The sequence below is a fragment of the Lissotriton helveticus genome, chromosome 9 (genome assembly GCF_964261635.1).
Source record: "Lissotriton helveticus chromosome 9, aLisHel1.1, whole genome shotgun sequence".
Taxonomy (NCBI): Eukaryota; Metazoa; Chordata; class Amphibia; order Caudata; family Salamandridae; genus Lissotriton; species Lissotriton helveticus.
Genome location: NC_136070.1, coordinates 261,648,582 through 261,669,692, shown reverse-complemented (window position 1 = coordinate 261,669,692; position 21,111 = coordinate 261,648,582). Strand labels below are relative to the sequence as shown.

Genomic DNA, 21,111 nt, shown 5'->3' with positions numbered 1-21,111 from the left:
GCCACTCGCCCAGTCCCTCCACGTTTACTACTATGTAGTAAACTTACATGTGTGAGGATATCCCCATAGAAAAGATAGGAGACGTGGATGAGTAGATTTACACTCCTAGGTTTGTGAATTGCATTGTTTAGTAAGCATTATTCCTGTAGTACTACTTTAAGCACTACAAAAGGCAGTTTGTGAATCAGGTCTTCTATGTCTAAAAAAAATAATACACTCACTCTGGGCAACATGGGAAAGGCATCCCACTTTCAGACTGTTGCATGAAAGATTACGTAATGAGTGAAAAGCATCATATAGGAAACTGAAGTAAATCAACAGGTCTTGTAATATAATAGAATAAACTGATCCCCAGAGGACAGCGACTTTTACACCCTCTGCGAGATAATTAGAATGACTGAAGGAGAGTTCATTAAAATTAAGAGACTACCACATTTTCAGTTGCAAATAAAGGTGTTCCGAGAGGCTTGCAAATGTAGTGAATTAATGGACGATCTTAATCTGGAGAACACTGTCAGACATTTAGAAAACATCAAGTCATGGGTTGCAGAACATTCTGAGCTTTGGCGTTTAAGGAGGAGATGCAGAACGTAATCTGGGTTTGATATTTAAACATGAGCAATCTACCAAATGAGCCATATACTTTTTGGTCCCTTTACTCATGGCATGAGATGCAGAACAACCTGGAATTCAGATTGGAGGGCATGTGCTGTACTGATGAGCCCAGTCCTCATCATTTTGGTATCATCTGCAGAAAGACCATTACTTCAGAAACCACTTGAGCTGCAGAGCAGCCTGGGCTTTGACATCAAAAGATGAGCTGCAGGACACAGCCTTTCTTTGACATTCAGTGCATTAGCTGCAGGACTACCTATGCTTCAATGACTAGGACATAAGCTACACAAAGTCTATCTTTAGCATACGCAACCTAAGCTGCTGCACAACCTAGGACTAAGAATCCATGACATCAGCATTGAACACAGTCTTGGCTCCGGTATCCAGGGCATGAGCTGCAGGATAAAATGTGCTTCAATGTTCAGAACAAAAGCTGCTAAACCGTATGGCTTAGGCATCCACAGCAAGTGCTGCCATACTGTCTGTTCACCAGCTACTAGGAAATTACCTTCAGAACATAGTCTGGATTTCAGCACCTAGGTAATAAACTGCAGAACAAAGACAGAGCTTCAGAGCCCCTGCCAGAAGCTGCAGGGAACAGGCAAAACTTCAACATCCAGGGGATGAGTTTAAGTTTACACGTCAGCAGAAAGCACAACAACAGAACACATTCAGAGCTCAATCCTCTGGATTCCACAACTTGTGATACCCGCCTTCTCCATAGTAATGATGGAGCCTGGTGTGAGGGTTAGGTACACAGCTGCTGAGTAATGCCACATGCTACATTAAGGTCACTTCAGGCCTTACGTGCCACCACGAATGAGCGTGCAAGACAAATTGTCTTATAAAAGTCCTTACTGGTGGGGGAAAGAGTGCCTGAATACATTTTTCTCTTGGACTCTAAAAAGCTGTGTCCTTTGGCAGTAGTCAAATTCAGCATGCGTACTGCAACCAGTGTCACCTTGGATTGTAGAACCCCTTCTGCCACATTCTGATGCACAATTTGACAGAGTTTATAAAGAAAGGATGCTGTCAGGAGAACATGACTCACCCATATAGCTCCCATGTGTCAACTCGGGGAAAGATGCGAATGAAACCGCCTCTCCGGTCATACTCCTCTTTCACTCTTCGCAAAGTTTTTATCTGGAAGAAAATGACAGAGATCAGGTATAAAATGTAGCAGCGCCTGCATGTGAAAGGCTGGGCCAGCCATTATGACTTGCCAGGGGCTAGCCACAAATAGATTGAGTGCATATATACATTATAAATATATATAGCACAAAGTTAAAGGGGATTAATACTATAACTATATATAGCACACAGTTACAGGGGATTGAGGATGAACACAAAGGGGTCCATTATGATGTCCGTCGGAAAGCATCCGACCTGTGGTCGGAGGCTTTCCGACCAACATCAACGGTTTCAATTCTGACCAACTAATTTCAACCTAGGAGATCGGAATTGAAACCAACACTGAGAAGAAGTGAGAATACCAGCTGGATTCGGACAAGCTCATTGAGCCCATCGGCCAGTTGGAACCAGCACGTAATCCCTATATGACTACGGTCGGAATTACGATGGCTGTTTCCGACAGGCTTTCCATGTTGGGCTTTCCGACATGGAAAGCCTGTAGGGGCCCTAGCAGATCCCCCTCTTCCAGCATCCTCATGTTTAGTCGCATTGTAATACTGAGGTCCCGAATCTGCGATGATGTTGATCCGAGGCAACTCCGACCGACATCATAACCTGGACCAAAATGTTAATCAGGAGGAAAGAGACACTAACCAGGACACTACAGTCAAGATTACTCAAAATTATTTTTCATTTTGTGCAAAATGTCATATAATCCAGTTCCCTCATCCGGGATGGAAGGAAGCGGTTGCACAAAAGAGAGGGGGGGAGGGGGAATAGGATAACAATCCCATCTTGCCAAAGGTGGCCCATTTTGAACCTGGATACTTCCGCAAACACCAAGTTGTTACAGCACAGGTTTTGTAAGAGTAAATTCCTTAATTTTCTTTCTTTAGTCATCAACAGCCTCGGTACATGACACTTCATGTATCCAACCTTAAATGAAGTGACCACTGTAGGCACAAGAGATAGAAGGAGATGTGGTGTTGTCTCCATGATCCAATTGATAGATCTTATAGTTGCATTTTGCAGTCTGTTGTTCCCTGCCTTACTAAGAACACAGTTCCTGTAGCAGGCAATGGAGATTCATTTGCATGTTGCTTTTGCAGAGAAGGAATCAAGCATGTAGCTTTCACTTGCAGCGCCATGTATCTGGTTTGGGAGGGTATGGCAATCCACATTCACGCTGTTTCTGAAACGAGCCTTGCTGGAGAATACAGAACTAACCATGACCGGCATTGCGGCTTGGCAGTTTTATCCCCAAGTATTCCCAGAGATAAACCTACCCCCTGGTTGTGAAATCTGGCCAGTTCTAAAGTAACTCATTTTCAAATGCATTTTTTTCTTTCAACCGTTGTTATTTTCAATTAAAAAAAGATCAGAAATGTACCAACCAATATCAAATGGCATGGCACTTTGGCCAATACTTAAAGCAGTGAATGTGGCATTCAAAACATTGTTACATTAATCAACAATCCAAAACTATGGACACTGACATTTATGTATTTGATGTCATAGGTCGGAAAGAGAACAGCTTCAAGAAATCAAACAGTCCTACACTAGAACAGTTACCCACTTCTTCTCAGTGTAAATCATTTACAAACATACGGAATACTGACCTCACATGAGCGTACTTCTGACTATTCACAACAGGCGGTGTCTTTATTACAGTTATAGCAAATCATATCACACATACTTTCTGCTATTCTGGGGGCAATAGAGATCACACAACAAAGAGAAAACTTTCTATAGGCGATTAGTATAGTCTCAGAAATGTGGAATGTTCCAGGAAAGGTGTGTTGATGTAGCCCACCTAAAAACAAATTACCAGATGAGCCTCGATGGGACAGAGATTATTCCAGGCAAGGTCTTGAAAAGAAAGGACCGGGAGCCAGTCTAAGGAGAGGTGCATGAGGTCTGCCAGGATGGGGTGGGGACACATTTACAGATTGCCTCATGGTTGAGAAGGTCTTATTTATACATTCTAATAGGTGTATAATTTAGATGAAAGGACATTCTTTTAGTGTGTTCACTATGGAGTTTGAAGCAATGATTAAGATCCAGGGTCCAGGGAATATTTGATTTAATCAAAAAGAGACTAGCTCATGTTTTACAAAATTTACAAAAAGTAAAAGACTCGAGTATGTTTCATCATGGGGTGGGAACACCTGGTGAGTGTGTTCATAAAGCCCTCACCCACCAACCTAGTTGGTGGCATGCTTCATCATCGGGCCCACCCAGTGACACCTAGCGTGTCCCGGGTGTGCTTCAACGCCTGATTGCAGCGGAGCAGGTATGTTGCTGAGTGTGCAGTGAAGAGTGTTATGAAAGCGATGTTAAAACGGCTTGGCGGGGGTCCCAGTACCCAAGGGTAAATTAGACTTTAATACCTGGGCCTCCGTCAGCGGTTACAAATAAGGCTGTAGAGGCGGGTTACGACCTCCCACATCCGGTGGGTCAACATGTTTCAGCCAGTGCCTTATGTATATGCTGGCTTTCTTCAGGACCTATATTAAAAAATGAGTGTAATTAAGCTAGTGGGTGTGTAATTCAGACTATGTGTCTACACGCCCTAAAGTGTTTATCTATGTGTGAGAGGGGGGATTCCCTTCTCAAAACACCTGTACATGTAACATATATGGACAGAGACAAAACATACAGGGAAAAAGAGAGTCACTCAGATGTATGGCATTAGACACATCTGGTTGCCGTCACTAAAGGCTATAGGCGGCTATGGTGTAATGGTATTGGTGGTACCATTAAGTGAGAATCGCACTTTTAGTTCGGGAGTGGAGTGGCTAAAACACGAATATCACATACACTGTGCATATGTGTGAACCGGCGCATGAGGAAATTCTTACGCTAGTTTTAGCAGTTTCGGACCTCAAGGTTGAGAGGTGGCAGGGGGTTGACCCTATGGGGAATAAAGGTTTGGCCACACAGATTAAGGAGACCTGTAGGGAAGAAAGATAGCGCTTACCAGAGGTGGTGGTGGTTGTTCTCATACTTACAGCTTTTCTGGGCAGAGCCTGCTCTAGACCTGTAGTGCCTCCTTCGCATACCGGTGAGTAATGGCCGGTTTTGCTGGGTGTTATATACTGTGGTCGATTGGATAACCATGTGCACCTGCATATGTGGAGGCAAGAGTAGAAAGACTCGAAAAGTCGAGTCATAGTGCCTGAGGGAGCCGTTCCGCGATGTAAGCGCATGCGCAGTACCCGTGGGTATAGATGCGCATGCGCGGGGCGGTAGTGTTCCATCCGCGCGTGCGCGTCAATTTGTGACTGCGAGGCTCAGGGGTGCATGCGCGGGGGGGTAGTGTTCTATCCGTGCGCATGTGTCACAGTGTGACTGCGGTGCTCGGGGGTACAGTGACCATTATTAGTGAAGCATAGGTCGAGTTATCCCTGCGCATGTGCAATGGTAGGAACGTGGTAGATATGTATATTGGGCCATAGAGGGTGCGTTATAGTTCATAACGTGGGGATGGCACAAGTACAACGCCTACAAGACAACCCCACGATTGTCATTAAACCGGCAGATAAAGGGGGAGGCATCGTCTTACAAGACAAACAAGACTACGACATAGAGTGCCGCAGATTACTGAGTGACAACAGAAATTATCGAAGATTGGAACATGACCCAACAGAAGAACTACGGACCACGATCCACGCACTAGTCAAAAGGGCAGCAGATGCTGAGCACATTTCCAAACAGGAAGCAGACTACCTATGCCCCCAGCACACCAGGATCCTGTACTTTTATACAGTACCGAAAGTACATAAGGGCATTAACCCCCCTCCTGGCAGACCCATCGTGTCAGACATAAACTCCTTACTGGAACCACTGTCACGGTACTGTGATTTCTTCTTGAACCCTCTAGTGCAAACAACACCTACATATATCAAAGACACTAAGCATCTCCTACAGGTCATAAGTAATAAGGAGTTCAATCCCAACACACAACTACTGGTAGGATTGGACGTGGAGAGTCTGTACACGAGCCTCCCACAAGATGCCACCCTGACTGTACTCCATGACATCCTTATGGAAGCCCCCTGGCCATACCATACCCCGAGGGATTTTGTGATGGCTTGTGCAACCCTAGCTCTCAAAGAAAATTACTTTGAATATGATGGCACCCTTTACTTACAAACAAATGGAACGTCCATGGGCAGCGTTTTCGCCCCAAGCATAGCGGGACTGTATGTCCACCATTTTGAACAGTCCCACATAGCGACAGATACCAACCCTTTCAACCATCATATCCTGAACTGGCGCAGGTACATAGATGACATTCTGGTGGTCTGGCAGGGATCCCAGACTGACCTAGACAGATTCATGACCTGGCTCAACAACAGGGACCCATACCTTAAATTTACTAGCACGGCTAGCAACAATCAGCTACCCTTCCTAGACCTGGACATCACAGTCAAGGACGGGACCCTGGTCACGACAACCTACTATAAGCCAACTGCGAGGAACTCACTGCTTCATTTCACGAGCTTCCACCCCCGCCCACTTCGAGAGAACCTGCCCTACGGACAGTTTTTACGCATACGTAGAAACTGCACCTATATTACCGATTACAAAAAGCAATCTACGGAATTGGCTACCAAACTGCAACACCGTGGCTACCCTAAAGCCATCATCAGAAAAACACAGAAAAGGGCAAGGAACCAGAACCGTGAAGCCTTACTGGAGAATGTCATTAAAGACCAAGACGACCAACCCATCACCTGTGTTACCACCTACAACACGGCGTCCAATGAAGTAACCAAAATCATCAGAAAACACTGGAAAATAATCAATTCCGGACAGAGGAAATGGGACACCCCGAGATTTGCGTACAAACGATGCAACAACCTGAAAGATCGCCTGGTCAGCACCCGCCCCAGACCACAACCAAAACAATCTACTAATACTATTTTGAACGCATGGGGCCTCCCAAAGGTCGCTGGACATTATCCCTGCAATGACTGCAGCGTATGTCACCTCACCACACACACCAAAACCCTGGACTTGGAGCCAAACAAGGTCTGGACTCAACGTAGCCACACCAATTGTAACTCCCGCAACTTGATATACCTACTCACATGCACATGCGGTCTCCGCTATGTCGGAATGACGACACGCAAAATCAAGACGAGAATAACAGAACATAGAAGTATTATAAGATGCAGGAAAAACATCAGCAGGCTCACCAACCATTTCATTACCCACTGCCACACACCCAACGACCTAACCTGGACGGTCATTGAACAGGTTCCAGAAAGCACAACGGACAATGACAAAAAACTACTGAGTAAAGAACAGCGATGGATATATCGCCTTTCAACAGCAACCCAGGGCCTCAACGATGCCATCCCATGGAATTCCCTGACATATCCCTAACTGCAGTGCGCATACCAACACCGTGACCCATCTCTGTCTGTCACACCCACACTGGGCGTGTTACCTTTCCCCCGGCAACCTTCGAGATAGAGCCCCTGAGTTCTGAGCATTTTGAAACCTGGTGTCCCCATTTACCCCAGCTATACTTGTGCCATCCCCACGTTATGAACTATAACGCACCCTCTATGGCCCAATATACATATCTACCACATTCCTACCATTGCACATGCGCAGGGATAACTCGACCTATGCTTCACTAATAATGGTCACCGTACCCCCGAGCACCGCAGTCACACTGTGACACATGCGCGCGGATAGAACACTACCGCCCCGCGCATGCACCCCTGAGCCTCGCAGTCACAAATTGACGCGCACGCGCGGATGGAACACTACCGCCGAGCGCATGCGCATCTATACCCACGGGTACTGCGCATGCGCTTACATCGCGGAACGGCTCCCTCAGGCACTATGACTCGACTTTTCGAGTCTTTCTACTCTTGCCTCCACATATGCAGGTGCACATGGTTATCCAATCGATCACAGTATATAACACCCAGCGAAACCGGCCATTACTCACCGGTGTGCGAAGGAGGCACTACAGGTCTAGAGCAGGCTCTGCCCAGAAAAGCTGTAAGTATGAGAACAACCACCACCAGCTCTGGTAAGCGCTATCTTTCTTCCCTACAGGTCTCCTTAATCTGTGTGGCCAAACCTTTATTCCCCATAGGGTCAACCCCCTGCCACCTCTCAACCTTGAGGTCCGAAACTGCTAAAACTAGCGTAAGAATTTCCTCATGCGCCGGTTCACACATATGCACAGTGTATGTGATATTCGTGTTTTAGCCACTCCACTCCCGAACTAAAAGTGAGATTCTCACTTAATGGTACCACCAATACCATTACACCATAGCCGCCTATAGCCTACACCCCACCCGCTTTAGTGACGGCAACCAGATGTGTCTAATGCCATACATCCGAGTGACTCTCTTTTTCCCTGTATGTTTTGTCTCTGTCCATATATGTTACATGTACAGGTGTTTTGAGAAGGGAATCCCCCCTCTCACACATAGATAAACACTTTAGGGCGTGTAGACACATAGTCTGAATTACACACCCACTAGCTTAATTACACTCATTTTTTAATATAGGTCCTGAAGAAAGCCAGCATATACATAAGGCACTGCCTGAAACATGTTGACCCACCGGATGTGGGAGGTCGTAACCCGCCTCTAACATCCAACAGCCTTATTTTTAACCGCTGACGGAGGCCCAGGTATTAAAGTCTAATTTACCCTTGGGTACTGGGACCCCCGCCAAGCCGTTTTAACATCACTTTCATAACACTCTTCACTGCACACTCAGCAACATACCTGCTCCGCTCAGGCGTTGAAGCACACCCGGGACACGCTAGGTGTCCCTGGGTGGGCCCGATGATGAAGCATGCCACCAACTAGGTTGGTGGGTGAGGGCTTTATGAACACACTCACCAGGTGTTCCCACCCCATGACGAAACATACTCGAGTCTTTTACTTTTTGTAAATTTCGTAAAACATGAGCTAGTCTCTTTTTGATTAAATCATATATAACCCCGGAGATAAGGACTAGCTTTCTGGTCCTCTCTCTCTCTCTCTTGATTACGCATTCTTTCCAGGGAATATTTGACATCTAGCATCACTTGCTGACCTGATGGATTCCTCCTTTTGCTCCCCTCAAACATTCTAAAGTAGAGTTACAAAACTTTAACGCAGTCAGCAGTGTTTTTGATGTATTCAGCGGTGGAGAACATGGCTGGAGGGCATGAAAAGTTGGGCAATAGTTTTTTTTTTTTTTTTAAGTGTGGCCTCAATCGAGTATTGCAGGATTGTAATTTGAGTGGACAAGCCAACCTTTACCATAAATTGGCATTAGCATAGAATTCACAAGTCACCGGAATGTACTGCCAACTGTAGATCCTAAAGATTTCCAAGTGTGCCTAATCTATTTAGCAACAGTGAAACCAGTGCCGAAACAAAAAGTATTAGTGTGTTCAGTCTTGAAGCTATCTGCTGCCAAACCTAATGAGTGGCTGCAATGGACAAGTTATTTACATTCAGTAACAATCTTTCTGGTAGAGACATTATCTCGCAGCAATTTTCTCACCTATTGAATATTCCACAATAATCAAACAGGATCCACAAACTTTTTCAGCACTAACTCTGTGCACTGGTAGGTGGCGCTGTGCGGGTCAGCATTGAGGCCACTTTGCGCCCCCAAAGTCAGAGCACCAAAAGCAAATTTATGTGACCAGCGTGCATATTGCTAGACTTGGGAACTTATTAATGGATAGAGTCCAATCACAGAACGGGGAGGATGGAAGGGTCAGTGGGGAGGCTGGAAGAGTCAGTGAGGAATCTGTGGTTGGGCAGAGTCTTTACCAGAAAGAGCATTACTGAAGGTAACTTCTGTTTCTGCTACAGACGTCTAAACACAGATTTCTCACTTTTTTAAAGATACCAAAGCTGTACCTATTCGCAGGTGAGTCTATAAATAAACGCAACCCAAAAAGTCCTGTCGGATCAAGGGAGTGAAATGCCCCCCATAGTAGAGCTTTGAGACTGTATGGCGTGACACCCACATAACAGCCTGGCAGATGTTCAGGACAGGAACTCAGCATGCCAATGCAGTAGTAGCAGCCTTGACTCTGTTGGAATGAGCTTGCAGTCCTTCCGGAGGTTGCTTCTTGGCCAATGCATAGCAAATGTCAATGGAGAGCTACATACAGCAGTAGATGGTTGCGCTGCACGGTCTTGCCTTTTATTGCTCTAAGGAACCCCACAAAGAGCTGATTGTCCACCCAGTATTCTCTGGTACGATCGATGTAAAAGCTTCAAGCTCTTTTGGGGTCCAAGCATTAGAGACTATCTTCCTCTTTGGAGGGATGAGGCAGAACATAGAACGCCGGCAGGGTGATGGTTTGACAGACGTGAACGACGTCAGCAAGAAGGATGCTCGCCAAACCCGTTTGTTGAGGAAGGAGGTGGCATAAGTCATGCTGACGCAGAGAGCCTGAAGCTCACTTACACACTGCACCAATGTTATAGTGACGAGGAACACCGTCATGAGGGTGAGAAGCTGCAAGGGACAACTGTGAAGCAGCTTCAAAGGAGTACATATCAAAAATGTGAGGACCAAGTTAAGTTCTCAATGTTGTATGACAAAGGGAAAGGTGAAGTTGAAGGCTTTTCAAAAGACATACTGCAGCTGGTAATTTAAATAATGAAGGCTGATCCAGCAACCACAAAAAGGCTGAAAGAGCTGTAAGGTACCATTTAGCAGAGCAAAACCTTGCTGGGCAGAGGATAAAAAACACAACAAAATGTCAAATAACTTTGCCTAGATGTGGTCTATCTACCCTATGCCGCACCAAGACACAAATTTGTGCCAGCAACAGGCATATGCTGTTTTAGTCAAAGGAGCCTGACTGCCAAGATGGCAACTGCTATCTTCGGTGGAATGTTGAAGGCATTCAGCTGTCACCTCTAAATCTGTGGTGAGACTGTAGAAGGCTGGGAGCGGAACGCTGCCCTGTTGCTGCAACAGCAGATCCCTCCAGAGGTGCAGACTAATAGGAGGACAGATGCTCAACCTCAGGAGGTCTGGATACCTCATACTCTCCATACCCTATCTAGGGGCCACTAGAATGACTTGGGCCGGTCTGTGCTGATCTTCTTCAAAACTTTAAGCACAGGCGGTATCGGTGGGAAGGCATGCAGAAGCCCTGAGGTCTATCTTAGGAAGAACAAGTAACGAGAGAAGCTTTGGAAACGTCAACGAGCAGAATGCACGTTCTCACTGGTGGTAAATAGATCACGCTAACCTTCTCCCCATTCTCAGAAAATACCATGCACAATCTCTTTTTGCCATTTATAATCGGCTAGGTATCAACAGCAGAGTTTGCCCAGCCTGGCATTTAAGAAGCCAGCCAGGTGTTTCGTCACTAGGAAAACATCTTTATGGTCCAGCCATTTTGAGAGGCGCATGCCCTCCTGGCACAGGGTACATGACAACACCCCGCCCTGTTTGTTGCAATTCCACACGCAGGTCATGTTGTATGAAAGCACCTGTACCAGCCTCCCATTGATAGATAGAAAGGAGGCTTTCAACGCCAAACGAATGGCCCAGAACTCCAGAAGGGTGCTATGGAGCCAGGCCTTCACCGGAGACTAAAAGCCTCTAGTGCCCAACGCTCCCAGGTGGCCACCCTAATCAAGATGGGATGCATCAGTCACCACTGTCCGCTCTGAGTGGGGTAGGGACAAGGGGCCGTCGCTCACTAAATTGCGGTACAGATGCGATCAACAAAGATCGGTTGCAGTCTCCTCTGAAGTCTTGACGTGGTTGGAGTGGTCCCCTTGATGTTGGGCCCCCTGAGAGTTTAGATCCCATTGCAGAGCCCATCACGGTGGACTTGTGCTGGCACAAGTGTTCTCCAATATTACTATACAATCAGAGGACACTTTGCCCTCAGACCATATTTAATTAGATTCTCATGGCAGGTCTTTGTAAAATTATATCTTGCCTCGGCCAGAATGACAGGCAGTTCGAGAGCCTTTTTTCAGATAAGGCCCTTGGAGTTCATGTGTGGAGAGGAAGAAAATATCCCGGCCTTGTCAGGCGTGGTTGAGAAAGACATCACAAAGTTTGACAAATGGATTAGAACTGCTACGGAGAAATTAGTACAGTCTCTCCCGCGAAGAATGAGTAGAAGGAAGCCTTCCAGCCCTTGGTTCTCTGACTACCTTAAGGCAGGTAAAAAAACTTGTATGGTCCTAGAACAAAAATTGAGGAAAGACTGTAACCTAGAGGACAGTGAGACCTACAAATTGGTGTTAAGGCAATGCCATGCTGCAATAAGAACAGCCAAACGAGTCTTCTATGAAGAAAGGATCGAAAAGGCAGGGAATAAGGCTAGAGAAATCTTCTCAGTTATTAAGAATTTTATGTCACTATCAGCATGTGTTAGTTCTCATCAGGCATCAGCGGAGTGGTGTGAACAACTAGCCAGTTTTTTTCTTACTAACATTTTAAGATTCCAAGCCAGTTGCCCTCCACCAGCTTGGATGAGGATCTACGGAATAAACTACAAGCCGACTAAATTTAAGCCTATTTTGGTGGAATTCTCATGGATAGCTCTGAAAGCCATTATACTTGGCTCTCCAGTAGATCCTCGCTCCCCTAAACCATTTGCTTCAGGGGCTACTATTATTAACCCTGTGACAAACATGACATTTAACGCATCAATAGCAATTGCCACGGTTCCCAGCTCTTAGAGGCAGGTAAAGATTCTACTTTTAGTGAAAAAAACATCTGCGGATCATAGCATTCCTTCTAACTACAGACCAATCTCCTTGCTGCCAGTGTCATCTAAAATACAAGAAAAACATATAAATAAACAGCTTTCCAGCCATCTGGAAGTCAACAACCTACTACATCCCAGCCAGTCAGTCTACATACCCCATTATAATAATGACACATCATTGTTGGTGGTGTCAGAACATATTAAAAGCATTCTTGATACTGGGGAAAATGCTGTACCGATCTATCAGCAGCATTCAACACTGTTACCCATTCCAATCTGCTAGATTGTCTCCAGGCCATTGAGGGTAACAGGGCAGTCCTTGTACTGGCTAGCATCCTTTCTGGCAAATAGGAGTCAACACGTTTGGATCCCCCCATGTGCCTACAATCCAAACAAATTGTCTGTGGGAGTCACCCAGGGCTCTGCACTAAGTCCCACCTTTTTTAACATTTACCTTACCCCTCTGGCCCAACTAGCAGAAGACCTGGGAGCCAAAGTGATCACCTATGCACATGATACGCAACAGCTATTTTCATGAGGCGAGGGAGAAGAGTTGATTGGCACGCAGAATAAAACCTGACTAACAGCAGTTTTTCACTGGGTATTGACCTATCAACTTAAATGTAATGAAGAAAAAATGGAAATTCTCTTGTTTGGTAACATTTCGCCAGACTTCTGGCAGAATGTCTGGCCTGGCAATGCCTCCCCTCTAGGAACCCGTGGAGGCATAGTTAGAAATCTGGGATTCAATTTGGTAACAGCTTGTCCTTTAAGTTAAAGCTTTGATAGGAACCTGTTTCGCATCATGCGGTCCCTAAAAAAAGTCTTCCCTTTTTTTCCTTTCCAGCAAAAAGATTGGTCATTCAGGCTCTGATAACCCCAAGAATAGATTATGGCAATGCCTTATACTTTGGACTACCTGAATATCTGCTGGATAGGCTCCAAGTGGTCCAAAATGTGGCTGCCCACCTTCTGTTAAATGTGCCAGCGAGAACACGGATCTCGCATTATGTGCAGACCATACACGACTGCCTAAGTGGGAAAGAGTTAGATTTAAGGTTCTTGTTCTCCGAGCCAGATTTGGATTTTATAATCCTCCCAGAAAGTTGAGACCTGTTAATACGTTTGGCAGTGATCCCCAGAATTCAGCGCGCAAGAGCAAGTGGAAGGTCTTACACTTATCAGGGCTCAGTTGCATTGAATCAGCTACCTCTTGAGTTGTGCGCAGTGAATGATGTTGCAGTGTTCAAAGAAAAAGCTTAGAACTTGGCTTTTTGTGCAGGACAAACATTTGTCATTCACCTTCCAACCTATGCTTTTCACGCCAGGACACACCATGGAGTAGCTGTGCATGCTATAAATTGCCTTCATCATCATCATCATCATCACATATGCCACCTGGCGTGATTGACTAGCAGAATGCTTCAGGTGATCAATCCAGGCAGCCTCAAAGTCGACCTAACTGAAATCCAGGACAGAGGCTGAAAAATCAGAATCATATCCTGAATGTTGTGAACTCTCCTTCCCGGTGGAGAGGCATGAAACCGAACTGTGTCCAGAATGGCACAGATGAGGGGAGAAGGAGTCAGGTGTGACTGCAGAACATTGATAATAAACCCCAAAGATTACAGGAGGTCTGCAGTAGTCTGGAGGGGGTTTACAACTGCCTTGGCGAGTCCACCTTCAACAGGCAGTCGTTGAGGTAGGGGAAAACTGGAATCCCTGACTTTCAAAGAAGTGCTACTACCACACCATCACTTTCATGAGCACCCGAGGAGTATTGGTGAGACCAAAGGGGAGCACCATGAGATGAAGTTGCTCTTGACCCACTGTGAACCGCAGGTAGTGCCAATGGCACTGCAGGACGGAAATATGGAAATAGGCATCCTGCAGATCCAATACCACCATCCAGCAGCTGCTACCTGTTCTCCTTCAAATTCAAATGGAATCAAAGCAGTGCCTCTTGTCCAAGGCCCAATATTTTATTTGGCATTGCCATTCCATACTATAGTTCTATAGTTTGCACAAACAGCATGAAATATACTCAATTTCAAAAGAGAGACAACAATTTAAATCACTACCATTCTGGTAATAATACTCCGGCTTATTCATACCAGAAATGCCTACACCTTTATAATGCTGGCAAAATGTCAAGCTACATCAAACATTTGATTGGTAGATTAAAGTATCACACAACCAGTTTGTTGGTTATGAGAGTGGAAAGAAAGTGTGACCCAGGAACTCTCCTTTGGAATAACCATCAGCGTACAAGAATAATGACTTTACAAGGAAACATTTGGATTTCTTCAGGAGGGAAACCTTAACAAAATGACAGAAATGTAAGAACCATGGAAATAATTGATTGTCTCAATCAAAGGAAGAGGGGGAGTTATTTAAGAATGTAAGGATTATTGAAGAATGTTTCTAGAGCTATACAGATTAATGTAAATGTGTTCCTTTGCAGATAATATTCAATGTCATACGCTTTATCACAGGAATATACTTTTACCCGTTGGTTTAACATTTTACTGGCTAATAAATAAGTATTCAAGGGGACCCAGGCGACAACCAGGCCCGTCTACACCCAGTTAGGACGTGGCTGGGCCACCTCCCTTGGCTTTGATTTGAAATTGGAAGGTTCTGCCTTTTATTTCTTCTGCCTATGTGGATCTAAGCTTCCTTGTCTCTCAGGCTGAGAACTGATTTTATGAGATGGCGAAAAAGAAACCTTTGGGGATATTTGCTCTCTCCACAACCCCCCATTCCCGGTCAAAAGCAGTTCGATTGGCAAAATAATACAAAAAACTGTCAGGATCTAACATGTTGTGCCTACTTGGAGGCATAACTCAGGCCAGACTACATCTCCCAGAAGGCAATCCTTATGGGAGGGACTGATCGTATTTAATCACGTGCGATGTACGTGATTCTTGTGCTTGTGATTCTTGTGCTTGGAGTTTCCGGTTGGAGGGGACGCCCTGTTCCCGCGGTCCATACTTGTATCTGGATTAGCGTCTCGGAGGAGATGCGAAGATTCTTCCGTGGTGGCTGTTCGGCTATCCCGGTATTCTTTGGTTGCGTTCCACTCGGCTGAGCGCAAACGCGTTTCATGGTGCTTTCCTGTCCATTTGCGGCTGCGGCGGAAGAAGTTTGGAATTCGTTCTTCGACGGCAGAGGAGTTCTTCAGTGACGTCTGATGGTTCCGCTCGGTTGAGCATGATTCACCACTTATCCTGGCATTCCTGTTCGCGGCTGCTATCAGGAGTGCCGCTATTGCAACTACTTTTTCCTTTGTTCTCACTGAAGTCCGGTGAGGATTCTTTTGGGAATACTACAAGGATTCGGCATCTCATCCTGGCTTGCCTCACTGAGAGTGTGGAGTTGCTGAGGATTCTGGAGGTCCTGTAAGATCATGAATCATCCGGTGAGGATGTTCTGATTCGAGACTTGTAATTTGGTTTCTATTATTTGCTATGCAGGAATATTGAACCTCAGAGCTGGGTCATCTGGTATTATTCCTGGAGTTATTATATTTTGCCACCTGTTTTCCGGAACTTACAGGAACAGCTGGTACACACTTTATTTATTGGTTCTTCTGGCTCAACACCTATTCTATACCAAAAAACAGATACCTCTTCGTGGTGCTGGAGTTGGCCTTTTTTTCATTACAATCAAGGGTGTATGACAGAGGGTACGTATGTGGATTGGTGGAAGATTTACAATGGTCAAATATGGTGGTTGAAAAAGGTATCTTGCCATAGAGAGAGAGGAAAGGGGTCATCGGTTAATCTGTCTTATATGGTATGGATACACATATAGCGAGAAATACATGAGAGTAGCTAGGATCACCTATCAGGTTAATGTTTTGCTTATGTTGTTACAGGTATCCCTTTTCCACCGCTGCTCCCACCCTAACCCTATCCCTCACTTGATTACCTCTATACTCTGTATATATAACATATTAGTCAGAGTGTGGGGAGATCAGGAGGTGGACCCCTTTTGAGCATCATCCTGAACCTAAGGAGCTTGATCATCGTGACAGATCACGTACCCACGAAATCTTCTCCTCCGGTCAGGGTTATTCTCAGAGATGGCTACCTTGAATGATGTATTACAGGCCTTGGTCCTGGTACAGCAAGAATTAGCTACTTCCCGAGCAGAGAAAGCAGCCCTGAAAGAGAGATTGGATAGACGACCAGGAATCCTTTTGATGCTTCGGCAGGTACCCAACAAATACAGGTGACAGTCCCCCACCCATTCCGTTCGCTAGCCCAGAAAGGTATTCAGGTGATCCTCACAAAATACAAACTTTTCTTACACAGATTTCTCTCCACTTCTCATGCAGGCCTGCTTCATTTCCCACCAATTTATCAAGGGTAGCTTTTGCCATTTCTTATCTAACTGGGGCCGCCGCCAACTGGGCAGTTCCTCTGGTTAGGAATGACGATCCTCTACTATCCGATTGGGCAGCTTTTGGGAGAGAATTTAAGAGGGTATTTGTTCGTAGGGTCACCACACTTAGCGCAGACAGGGAACTGCTTGAGCTACGTCAGGGCAAGAAAGACCTGGTTACCTATATGACAACCTTCAACCGGTTAGTGGTCGAGACCGCTTGGCCGGAAGAATAACGAATGGCACTCTATTATCAGGGTTTAAAAGATGAGATAAAAGATGTGCTGGCACAAATAGATCCGCAGCCCACCACTTGTACAGACTTAATAAACCTTACTTTAAGGGTAGGCCATAGACTCGCAGAGAGAGGCGGGGACCATAAAAGAAGTGAGAGAACCCTGGTGGAACTGGAGTCTGAAAACCGTTCTTCTCACTCCTTTAGAGAAGCGGGTCCTGAGCCTATGGACGTAGGAGCGATTAGGGCACCCCTATCCAGAACTGAGAGAGAAAGTCATTGTGCTCAGGACCTCTGTATGTATTGTGGGAAGAAGGGGCATTACGAAAGGGATTGTACCCTGAAACCTAAGAAAAGGAACAACTTTTTCTCTGGTAAACAAATAGCAATCACGTCAGTGGAGAATTCCACTTAGAGAGCCCAATACCCTGAATATTACTAAAGAGGGATTGGAAGAGAAGGAATGGAGGTTACCGTCCTTAGCGGTCACCGACATAAAAAACACTGAGTCCCACATAATACTATCCATAGTTCTCCGGATGAGACAACAATACCCTGTGTGGACTATGATTGATTCAGAAGCCACCGGAACTGTTATCGACTGTGGGTTGGTGCATCAACTGGGACTAGGGAGAGTGCCTACTCTCAAACCCGAGAAAGTGTTGCCGGTAGATGGCACCCCACTAAAATCTGGCCAGATTACTGAACACAAGGAGATGGTGGGGTTAGTGCTCAAAGGCAATCCACAGGATCATGTGGAGGCCATCATCCTGAACATAATAGAGGCACCTCAATATGAGGTCATTTTGGGCATGCCATGGTTATGGCAACACAATCCCACCATAGATTGGAGGCTCAAAACCATTAGTTTCCTCTAAACGGGATGCCTATCAAACTTCATGAAAAGCACTGATTCACACACTTTGGCTTTAGCCCAGATCTATCAGGTGGCCACAGCAACCGAGAAAGAAATCAAGTTACCCTCAGAATACGAAGAGTATCGGGAGGTGTCCAGTGTGATTAAGGCTGAGAACTTACCACCACACCGCGACTATGATTGCCGCATAGATCTGGTAGACGGGGCAGCTATTCAATCCTGCAGGGTATTCGCACTATCAGATCCAGAGACTAAACATCTACAAGAGTATTTGGAGCATTTTAGATCCATTGGCTTCATTCGTCCTACCCGCTCCCCAGCAGCTTCCCCTCTTTTCTGTACGGCGAACGCCAACGGCGAGTTAAGAACTTGTATCGATTACCGCCTATTGAATACAAACACGGTGAGAAATTGATACCCGCTTCCACTTATCCCGGTTTTGCTGGATCAGGTAAGGGAGGCCAACGTCTACACCCGGTTGGACCTCAGAGGGGCATATCATCTAGTGAGGATCCGCGAGGGGGATGAGTGGAAGTCTGCGTTCAAAACTAGGTATGGGTTGTTTGAATACTTGGTTAAGCCGTTCAGGTTGTGTAATGCCCAGGCGGCTTTCCAGTATTTCCTCAATGATGTGCTGAAGGAATATATAGACCAGTTTGTGATAGTTTACATCAATGACATCCTGGTCTATTCGGTTTCACATTCACAACATGTGAGCCATGTCATCCTGATCCTCAAGAAACTACAAGTCAACAGCCTATATTGCAAGCTTAGCAAATGCGAGTTTAGCGTAACCGAGGTGGAATTTTTGGGTGTCATTCTGAATCCCAGAGGATTTAGGATGGCTGAGAGGAAAGTAGAGGCGGTGCAGAACTGGCCTGTTCCCAAGAGTGTGAGAGACGTGCAGTGTTTCTTGGGGTTCTACAACTACTAAAGGAGATTCATCTTGCATTTTTCTCAGTTGGCCTCACCAGTAACAAGGTTGTTGCGGAAAGGTATTTCCTTCGTTTGGACACCAGAAGCCATGGAGGCTTTTGATCAACTGAAGAGGACATTCTGTACCGCCCTGATCCTAAGGCATCCTCAAACAGACGTACCGTTTGTGGTGGAGGCAGGCGCTTCGGATGTGACAGTTGGGGTGGTGTTATCACAAAGAGACAGGCATACAGGGCAACTACATCCGGTGGCCTTTCTGTCCAGAAAATTGAACTCGGCCGAAAGCAATTACAATGTGGCAAAAAAAGAACTCTTGGCCGTCAAAAAGGCCTTTCAGGAGTGGCGACACTATCTTTGGGGGGCACAGCATCCTATAACGGTCTACTCCGACCATAGAAACCTACAGTTCATGAGGACCGCCCGGCATCTATCGCAACGACAAATGCGGTGGATGTTGTTTTTCGCAGAGTACGATTTTGTGATCACTTTTCGCCCAGGGTCTGACAACGGAAAGGCGGATTCATTGTCCAGACAATGCGAGAACAATTCCCCCCAACACGAAGTACAGAGAGCAATCATAAAGCCTGAAAAGGTCATATGTGCAGTCACTGTGGAACACTTCCTTGAACAAGTCACCAGCCACCAATCTCCGTCCCAGTGGCAGGTATGGGCGGAGCAGAATGATCTTCATACCTTCAAACATGGTGTACCTATGTATGATAATAAACTGTACTTGCCCACCCACTCTCTTCGTTTGAAGGCTTTCAACTGGTGTCATGACTCAGTACTAGCAGGCCATCCTAGACATAAGAAAACGATGCACCTGGTTAAGCGTCAGTTCTGGTGGGAGGGCATGTCTAAGGACGTAGAACTATGGGTGGGACAATGTGAGACATGTGCCCGTGCCAAAGGGGAACAAACCAAGAGCAAAGGGAAGCTCATGCCGCTGCCCACACCGTCTCAAATCTGGCAAACGATCAGTTTGGATTTCATAGTGGGTCTACCAACTGACCAAGGATACAATGCTATCTTAGTAGTCATCGATAGCCTGATGAAAATGGGCCATTTCATCCCATGCAAAAACCTACCTACGGCGAGTCAAATCGTCCAGCTGCTGCTAACCCATGTGGTTCGATTACATGAAATCCCGAGGGTCATCATTTCGGACAGGGGACCTCAGTTTGTTGCCCAATTTTAGCATAGGTGGTGTGAGGCGCTTCATGTGGAAGATGCTTTGTCCACAAGCTTCCAACCCCAGACGGATGGACAAACCGAACGATTGAATCAACTTTAAAAAAGTATCTAAGATGCTATTCAGAGGAAGCAGCACAATCCTGGGTGTCTTTGTTGTGGTTGGCAGAACGGTCCTATACAATGCGTGGCACAGTTCAATTGGGGAAACCCCTTTCCAGGCTAACACCGGATTTCATGTCAACACCTTGCCACTGGTAATCCCTAGTGAGGTACAGAATCATCCGATGGTGTCAGCTCATGTGAAATCGCTCTTGAAGACCCACCGACGGATCCAAAATAATCTGGTTCAAGGAAATCATCCTACAAAAAATGGGCTGATCGTCACCGCCAAGAGGGACCTAAGTATCAGGTGGGCGACAAAGTCTGGCTTTCAACAAAGAATATACGCTTTCGTTATCGCAGCATTTTCCATCCCAGGTACATTGGTCCTTATCCCATTCTTCGCAAAATCAACCCCATGGCCTATAAACTAAAGTTGCCTGCTTCATTGAGGATTCATCCTGTGTTCCATTGCAGCTTGCCGAAGCCCGCAAACTGCGCCCGTCGCAAGGCCGTGCCCCCAGTGATGAGGGATGGACAGCTGGAATACGAGGTGCAACTGATCTTGGATTCCAGATATCGCCAGGGTCGTCTGTGGTACTTAATTTCATGGAAAGGGTATCAGTCGGAGGATGATTCCTGGGAACCCTGCTCTGGTGTTCATGCCCCTCGGGCAGTACGTTTGTTCTACTCCCGAAATCCTGGTAAGCCGGGTGCTAGGAGGCACTTGGGAGGAGGGCGTACTGTCAGGATCTGACATGTTGTGCCTACTTGGAGGCATAACTCAGGCAGGCCTGACTACATCTCCCAGAATGCCATCCTTCTGGGAGGAGGAAGAAGAAGAAGAACAGACCTCTCCTAGGTATCACATCAATATCTTGGTAGTATATCCTTCATAGAATA

At 46.0% G+C, this 21,111-nt stretch overlaps 1 protein-coding gene across 6 annotated transcripts in view; it reads right to left on the bottom strand.

Moving 5' to 3' along the window:
* The window catches only part of TTLL5 (tubulin tyrosine ligase like 5), a 1,026,293-nt gene that overhangs the window by 597,252 nt on the left and 407,930 nt on the right, over positions 1-21,111 (bottom strand). For all 6 annotated transcript variants that reach the window (XM_078659928.1, XM_078659931.1, XM_078659927.1 and 3 more), the window contains one exon: positions 1,667-1,758. In XM_078659928.1, coding sequence (XP_078516054.1) covers positions 1,667-1,758 — 92 coding nt within the window. The remainder of the gene's footprint in view (positions 1-1,666; positions 1,759-21,111) is intronic.